The 9,128-nt window shown below is 41.6% G+C and overlaps 1 protein-coding gene across 1 annotated transcript in view; it reads right to left on the reverse strand.

The window, feature by feature from the left end:
* Positions 1-2,300: 2,300 nt before the first annotated feature.
* Positions 2,301-9,128, reverse strand: part of LOC109304246 (sulfotransferase 6B1-like) — a 9,089-nt gene continuing 2,261 nt past the window's right edge. Inside the window, exons 2-6 of the mRNA XM_019526728.1 lie at positions 7,791-7,933; positions 5,896-5,985; positions 4,279-4,405; positions 3,209-3,303; positions 2,301-2,612 (exon numbers count right to left, since the gene is read on the reverse strand). Of these exons, the coding sequence (XP_019382273.1) occupies positions 2,301-2,612; positions 3,209-3,303; positions 4,279-4,405; positions 5,896-5,985; positions 7,791-7,933 (767 nt within the window). The remainder of the gene's footprint in view (positions 2,613-3,208; positions 3,304-4,278; positions 4,406-5,895; positions 5,986-7,790; positions 7,934-9,128) is intronic.

Below are 9,128 nucleotides of genomic sequence, written 5' to 3' on the forward strand. Positions count from 1 at the left end.
TTCCGACCCTAGAAACTATGAAACTATGAAACTATGGACCTGGACAGTCTGGAAAGGTAGGCAGAGTGGAACCAGATGCCGTTCAATAAAGATAAATGCACATCTTGGGAGAAGTAACCAGTGACATGAATATAGTTTAGGAGGAGATGTCCTGGCCAGCACAATGACAGAAAGGGACTATGGTGTTATGGTTGATCACAGGATGAACATGACCTACCAGTGTAATGCTGTAGTCCACAGAGCTAATAGCATACTGGGATGCATTAGCTGATGCATCATGAGCAGGGCTAAGGAAGTGACACTGCCTCTCTACTTGGCACTGCTGAGACCCCAGCTGGAGTGCTGGGTTCAGCTCTGGGCACTGCACTTCAAAAAAGATGTGCAGAATCTTGAAAGGGTCCAGAGAGGGCCCACAAGAATTATTTAGGGCCTGGAAGACAAAGCTTATGAGGAAAAACTAAGGGATCTGGGACTGTTCAGTCTGCGGAAGACAAGACTGAGGGAGGACTTGGTGGCCATCTATAAGTATATAATGGGTGAATATTGGGAACTGAGAGAAAACCTGTTCACTAGGGCACCCCAGGGGAAGGTAAGGAGCAAACGCCATAAACTATTAGAGGATGATTTCAGGTTGGATGTAAGGAAGAACTTCTTTATGGTAAGGGTGACCAGAATCTGGAATAGACTTCCCAAGGAGGTGGTGCAGTCCCCAACGTTGGAGGTCTTCAAGAGGAGACAGGACAGACACCTTGCTGGGATAATATGATCTCAGCAGTATTCCTACCCAGAGCAGGGAAGTTGGGCTGGATGATCTTTCAAAGTCCCTTCAAGCCCATCATTTCTTTGATTCTATGATTTGCTCCCGACCTACGCCCGCCCCAGCCTTGCTGGTGCCCCTCACTTCCCACCCACAGCCCCCTGGCCTTGCCAGTGTCTCTCACTCCTGACCCAGAGCCCTCTGCCCCCAACCCTGCCAGAGGGGTCCCCCAACTCCCAGGGCTACAAGGCCAGGGGCCCAAGTCCACGGCCCCTTGACTTCCCTACCCCGCCCCAGCACCACCCATGCCCTAGCTTCCACCTGCTGCAGCCAGAGCAGAGCATGGAGTCCAGCTCCCCCTCCCACACAGGTGGCACAGCTGAAGTGGAGACCATGAGGAAGGGGCAAATACGGGCAGCCTATTGCAGGCTTAGGGCTCCCTGCCCTGCTGCCCTCCTCCCTCTGGAGCCTTTTACAGAGCAGTGCATGGGAAAAGGGGCATGGCAGGACAGAGTGGAAAATGTGCATTTTTCTCCTTAAAAAGAGAAAATCTGCATTTTCCCATAGTGAACAGAAAACTGAGATCCCTGTAATCATCACTTTGGCCATAATCTGCTGCTTTCCATTTCCAAGGCTTTTTCAGCTTAACAGACTATCTCCACTCCATCTCTCAGTCAGTACTAAGTGGTCAACTCCCACCTTCACATGACCAATGACTTCAGCTTCCATTGTCCATTTGTTTTCAAGTCAAGAACTTTTGTGCTTTCCTCCATGCTATACCATACGCTTGGGAGGAGCTTCCTGGGAATATTTGTAATGTTTCCTCATTATCTTCTTCAAATCACTCCTTAAAACACTCCTACAGAAAATCTGACAATGGATAAAGCACTGACATGATGAGGCCATTGTCTGTCATACTCATCAATATGATCGCATTATCTCTTAGTGCTCCCCATCCTATCTGTATTCATCTGTTGTCTTTTGTTTTATACCTAGACTGTAAGCTAATGGTGTCAGGAACCTTCTTTTATTTTTTTTTAATACATTGCCTAGCACATTAGGGTCTTGATTCTTGACTACATTTTAAAATCACTCTAATAATAAAACTTATAAATACTGGGGACATCTACACATATACTTTACTGTGGAATTGACTAAATTAGCTCCGCAATAAAGCATCAAAATCTACATGTGCAATGCTATTAGTCCAGAGTAAACTAATAAACTCCACCATAGGATAGTATTAGCCAACTATCTGTACTATCCTATAGTGGAATTATCTGATGCACAGCAATGCATGTGTAGACAGTGGCTAGAGCTGGCTGGGGCATGAGGGTGCTACAGTGCAGGGGCTGCCTGCTCGCTAGCTCCACACTGTAACACCATCATGCCCCAGCCAGCCCCTCCACAACACATTTTGCTGGGGTGGAGCAGCTCCAGGCTGGCAGGCTGACCACCTAGGTCCTCTGTCAGCTTGGGCTGCATTGCTCCAGCTCAACCTGATGTGGTCCTGGGCACACGTGTAAATGCTGCACCCTGGAGTTTATACAGCCATGCTAATTGCACATGTAGATGCAGCCACTGACATACAAATGATAATAAATTCCAACATTAAATCTAAAAAGAGAATCTGGGAATGGTTTGCTAAAGCTACTGGAAGATTGTTTCTCGTGTCTCTGGAGCTTTTTGGATAATCACCTTTGCGGAAGAGAACATTGCCAAATGCTCCATGCGTTTTCTCAGAATTCTCTTTCATAGCCTGGAAGCTGCTCCTATCTACCACACCTTGAAGCTCCTCTTCAGTCAGAGACAGCTCAAAGAATTCAGCTATCTTTTTGACACCCATAGCCCGATTCTGAAAAAGGGAAGGTAACACAATGAATTTTATTCATACAAAATGTATCATTCTGATTAATTGTGGTATTTCCACTTTCAATTTATTCTTGGTGGCCCTATGTTTTCATGAAGAACATATAGGCCCCCTCTACACATTACACTTAAGGTGTGATTAAGCAGTCCTAGTTCTCTTCGAAGAACTGAATTGCATCCAATATGAGTAAAGCTAGCAAAATCCAGATCTATATCAATGAAGTCACAGAAGAAATGAATTGCAATTTATTTTGGTATATACTATAGAATGCATATAGAGTTCTATAAGGAAGTATTATGGGATTGGACCTCACAAAGATTCATGTTAACTACAGAACTTTTTAGACAACAAGGACATTTCTAACAAAAACTTTGAAAAATAATTAGTTCATTTTGCTCAAGGGCATTTTGGCAAAAAAAAATTAAAATCTAAATATTCTTGCCCAACTGGAATTCATATTTTATGGTATATTGCGTCAGTGTTCATTTGACTGACGTGCATATATAATTATTATCTAAACACTACTTTAGTCACCAATGCTGCCTGGAGAATACAATATTTTTTAAACAGTAGAAACTCACCTCTTTCAGCTCTTCGTAGGTTATTGTCATAATGTTTTCATCATCAATATGTTTGTTCCATTCAAAAATATAGTCAAAATAGAAGCCCCAGGGCACTAAAGGAAATCACAGAATAAAATGATTATTAAATTAATTATAAGAGAAAAATGGGTGAGTTTAGGTCTGTTCCTTAAAGTTAAGACTTGCTGTGATAGCTTTAGATTATCTTCTGTCCATTGCAGTCTTTGAAGTGTCTGCTTTAAAACTATATTCACCAGAGAACAGATAGAGTTGAAACCTGCCTTGGTCATAGAAAGCTATCAGAGGTCTAGAAGCCAAGGTCATCAGTGTATACTTTCTTATGAATTCTAGATTGTGCTAAGGTTATAAGGGCTTTGCCTACTACTGTGCATACCCAGTCTGTATGACTAAGTAGCCGTGCATAGTCTTCCATGTGCGCAGGGCTATGTGCAACCTGTATAGAATTCCAACCTGTGCATAAGTGGCATTTTTTGGCAGTTAAACAACCAGGAAGGTTGTTAAACAAGCAAATTCTACCCTAAGTTAATGTCTTCACTGCACAGTTAACTGATGTGATCAGCATAGAAGTCTAAGTATCTGGCCTAGCTCATTTCAGTGCATCATCCCACAAAAAGATTTTTCCACATTACTGTATCCTCATTTCTCCTACACACTCCTATATATATACATATCCATATGAGAGTATAACCCATTAATCTTTGTTCTGTGGAGCTGTGGAGCTCTAGGATTATTTCTGAGCCCATAGTAGGAAACCTTTTTTTGTTCTCCCAGGGGTAGAGGGATACACATTTCAGGACTATTAGCATTTGTATGGTTTTTTTCAGAACCAAAGTTCTAACATATCTCCAAGCTTGCTACAATTGCTGGTGATTAAAACACCTTCTGCCCCAGATCACATGTTAATACATCACACCTGATATTTTGAAAAAGTATCTGTAATTTTATGTTATAATAAAAATATCATTGTGGAAATGTCTAATAAAATCCTTGTTTCCATACACAGTCTACCTATTACATTACTGACATTAGTAGAAAGAAAAGAACTCTACTTTTTCCTGTCATGAAAGCTGTGAAGAATTCATCCCAGGTCTCATAGGATGGAAGAGGAGACAAGCCATTGGAAAAATGGTAATAAGAGGTAGCTACATCTTTTGGATTGCGAAGAAGCAGCAAGATCTAGAAAATTAAAGTGTTAATTAATTAAATATATTTCTGGAACTAGATATAACAAGATTGCAGTAAAGGAGATAGGAAATTTTTCAGGTTAACTACAATATTGGTGATTTCTGGGATCTCATACATATATTAGGCATAGAAATAATAGTTCAATCTTACATGGGGAGAAAGCTATTCTTTCACTGCCATTCAGTAGTCAGATCTACATGATCAGCCAACTGTGCAGTTTTTACTGCCTATCATTTAATAATTGGTTAACCAAGTACTAAATAACTGCCCAGTAACTGGCATTACTGTACAGTCCCATTGTCACACGGTTACTTTTAGCAGCTAGTGTGCAGTAGCAACAAGCTACTATACAATAGGTCATTACTACCACACAGTAGCATTGCCAACACAGCTCATTACTGGTGATGCTATGTCACCATAGCAATGAGCTATGCACAGTAGCTCATTTGTACAGCAACACAGTGTCTCATTTAGCTGTACCCTGTATGTTTTGCTTACTTTCTCTGAAATGTGACTGAGATAATACAAATTAATAATACACATTCTGGGTGCATCTACACATGCAATAAATTTGAAGCAATAAACTTCAGACCAGTTTGAGCCAGAGTAAACTGCCCATGGGTGCAGCCTGAAATGTGCACCGGAGACAGTAGCAATTGGAGCCAAGGCAAAGCAGTTTATACCAAAGCCAAGGATATGAGGAGTCAGCCCCAGGCTCTGGATGGCAGTGTTGAGTGATGGAGGGACTAGCTAGGGCACAAAGGTGCTGAAAGTGCAGAGCCATGTGGCTAGGCAGCAGGCAGGAATCTGGCCCCCTGCTGGCTGGGCTGATTGGGGGCAGTTTACGAAGTCAGTGTCTATACATGCATTTAATCACAGTGAATGACCCTGCTGTAAGCTAGTTCTGTCTCTGACAGTACTATCTTATCACAGTGTTAATTATTTTACTGCAGCCTAATAGTGTTGCAAGAGACGGTGACACTTTACTCCACAGCTAATTAGTCCACTCCACAGTTAAGCGCATGTGTAGATGCAGCCTCTCTGAACTTTGTCACCTGTGTGTTTCTTCCCTTTATGGTGAGTAAATGCTTCTATTTAAAGAGACCATATTAAATTATAAAAGAGGCAAATCAAGAGACAGGTTAGAAAAAAAAAGTGGGGCACCCTTAAGCTTCACCCATCTTTGAAACCCTACTTGAAATACCACAGTTAGGTGCCACCCACAGGAAACTGTGTAATTATGCCTTAATCACAGAATAATTTCTCTTTTCTTGATTTCTCTCATTTCTCTTAACTGCTGTTCATTGTAGTTTGGTGTCATATGAAGTAGCTGCCCTGTGAACAAAGACCAGGCACTGAAGTGGTTGAGCTGAGCACTTTGTACCTATTATGGAGACTGTACATGTGGCAATAGAAGTTAAAAGTGGCTTCAAAGTTCTGTTGAAATGAGTATGCCTTCATGATACCAAATGAAAACTCACCTTCGTTTTATTCTTGAAGATTGACTCAGGTAGATTGTGAGGCATGAGATGAGTAAATATAATTCTTCTAGAAGGTAATTTCTTCATCCGCTTTAATAAAAATGAAAAAAAGAAGGAAAGCAAAATCTCTACTTAGTGAAATATTACCTATTGGTAGCTCTGCCTATGCCTTTTGGTGGTGTATGAGTAGAAAATTATGATGGACTGGTATCCATTTTCATAGCTTTTAAATTTTATGTTTTTTTCTGTGACCAAAAAGAGGATTACATATTTGAGTGTCTCTAAACTATAGCACCTCCCCTCCTCCCCCACATAAGTGTGAAGATCTGGAAAGAGAATTGGTATCCAGTGCAGAGTACATAAAGGCTGAGTTCATCCTTACCCCTAAAGAAATAATCAAAGCTAGAAGTAAGGAGCAGAATCCAACTGGGAAAGACAACAAGCTAGGCAGTCCCAATTAGGTCAACAAGGGAAGCTATAAGGAAGGGGAAGATTATTGATACTAAAATAGATGGAACCGGGAATTAGAAGAAGAGAAAAGGTTCTGACTGGATTGGTAGAATGATGGTACATGAAGAAGACAGTAATGGAGAGAAGAAGAACATCCCAAAAATTTTCATAGATTTCATAGACATTAGGGCTGGAAGGGACCTTGGAAGATCATCGAGTCCAGCCTCCTGCCCCAGGGGCAGGAAGTCAGCAGGGGTCATAGGATCCCAGCAAGATAAACTTCCAGATGTCTCTTGAAGGCATTCAAAGTAGGTGCTTGAACCACCTCCAGCGGCAGTCTATTCCAAACCTTGGGGGCTCAGACAGTAAAGAAGTTCTTCCTTATGTCCAGCCTGAAATGGTCATGGAGGAGTTTGTGACCGTTCAACCTTGTCATCCCTTGGGGCGCTCTGGAGAACAGACATTCCCTCAGATCCAAGTTCATGACCAACATCAGAATTCTGATTCAGCTTGACAGAAACCTTTGAACAGGATCCATCAGTAATAATTGGCCTTGTGTAGAGCCTCAGCAAGGACTGGCTAGACATGGGATGATGCTACTTACCCAGCTCTACAACTGGCCCTGTTGGCTCAGGACCAAGGCATATTGGCAAAGTAGTATGTAAACTTTTGTACTAGTCCTGTACATGCTCTCTCTCTTTCATGGATTAAAAAAAAGAAAAAAGCTTTCACAGTTGTAGAGTTCAGTAAAGGAAAAAAATATATGAAGGAAAATATGGTTCATAAACATAATTTCAGAGGGGAAAACAATAATGGGTTGAAGGACTGAAATATTTTGGTTTCAATGCTCCAGGTATTAGACTGGGGATTAAACACTCAGGTGGGGAATTTTTTTGTTCTGTTATTTATTCCTTGTATTTGATTTTGCATTAGCCTCTTTCTTACACCACATAGAGAAACATGTTTATTTAGTGCTCACAAGTCTCATGTAGCTGTTAAGAATTTGTACTCTGCTCAATTCATTAATCTACCTTTTCCATCAGTTTTGACAGTATGTTCAGAATTTATTGTGAACAAAGCATTCATTGTGGACAGCAGAAGTGTAACAAGCAGTTTCTGTGCCTTGGTAAGTGGGTGCCAAGCCAAGAGTGGTGGCAGCAGCCAAACCTGCACTCCTCTAAGTGGGAGCCTGGGCCTGGTATCTGACTTAACCATTCCTTACATTATTGGTAGGTGACTACCCTGCAAGTCAGGCACAGTTCATTCTCTGCAATGCATATTTCATACACAATTATTTGTCTACATGAGACACTAACAGCACAGTAGACTAATTCAGCTGCACGTTAGTGCATCATGGCAAAAGCCGTGCTATTAGAATGAATGTACTGCACATTAGCAACACCTAAAGACTTGCACTGGTTCTACTGCACAGTAGTGCTGATTACTGCACATTTAGTACCTGTTTTTACAGGTACTAAACTTAATGTGCTGTAATTACAGAATATTAATGCACTATTTGTTTCATGCCCATTATTCTTTGCACATGTTGTTACCAAGTCAGTTATAATTTGGCCTACCCAATTTGTACCTATGAGAAAAAAAGAAGACAAAATCAGTACAGGAAATCTGGAAAAAGCAACTGGAATAACTTGTTTGCAATATGCTAGGTAATGGACAAGAAGAATCAATGAGACTGCAATAGGCAAACAAATTAACATTTCTAAAACAAGAGCACTTTCCTTTTTCTTACTAAGAAAAATATGGCTTATGACATGATTTCTACTTACCTAAAAGCATGGAGCAAACCCAAAGTGAATGAAGTAAATTCAACCATGAAATAAATTTGCTAATCTGGAGTTGTATCAGGAACTATTTATTCTAACAGGAGTTTTAACAGGTATATAGTGAAATTTGCTGCAGAACTAGCATATTTCAATTTATTTTTGCTAACATTATGTTATCCAACTAAGTATTTTTTAACTGAATTCCTGTACAGGAAGTGTCACAGTTATAGGGTAGATTGCTCTTCTGTCTCTTTTGGGTCTCTTGGACTTAACCCCTTCAGGTGTTAAGCTTCAAGCCCTTACCTATTTCAGCATTAGAATTTTATAATCCTCCCATTCTTAGAGTTGGATCTGGGTACATTGCCTCATATATGCCAACCATTTCTTACCCTGCAAGTCAGACTGGAGACTGGACCCTTGTTTCTTCCCTTCAGCAGCCTATGCTTAGTGAAATTAGAGTATGCCTACACTGAGGTGGTAATATGTTCTGTCTAGGTCATTGTTGAGCATGTTCTGCCCAATCTACTGCCTCAAGTATGCTCCAAATCTGGAAATGCAACCAGGAAGTTTGCCCTGGGGCATGTCTCTGTGGCTATTTGAGACTTGGTTTAGGGCAGGGGTGGGCAAAATATGGCCCATGGGTCATATCCAGCCCATCAGACCATTCTATGCTGCCTGCGGGACCCCTAACAAATTTAGAAAACATTTATCTGCTCCTGGCTGCCTGTCAAAGTTGGCAGGAGTCAGGGGCAATAGGACCCAGGGGGAGTCATCAGCAGGACACAGAAGCCCAGCCCCACTCCACCCCCAGCCATTTCCCTACCTTTCTACCCCCGCACTGGTCCTGCACCACATGGCTTCCGGCTGCATCGCCAAACCAGGGAGCACGGGGCCTGCCCCAGTACCCCAGCGTGTCTGTGTGTGTGTGTGTGTGTATGTGTGTGTGTGTGTGTGTGTGTGTGTGTGTGTGTGTGTGTGTGTGTTTTTTTATAGGGTGAC

The sequence above is a fragment of the Gavialis gangeticus genome, unplaced genomic scaffold (assembly GCF_001723915.1).
Source record: "Gavialis gangeticus isolate Ggan-Ray unplaced genomic scaffold, GavGan_comp1, whole genome shotgun sequence".
Classification (NCBI taxonomy): Eukaryota; Metazoa; Chordata; order Crocodylia; family Gavialidae; genus Gavialis; species Gavialis gangeticus.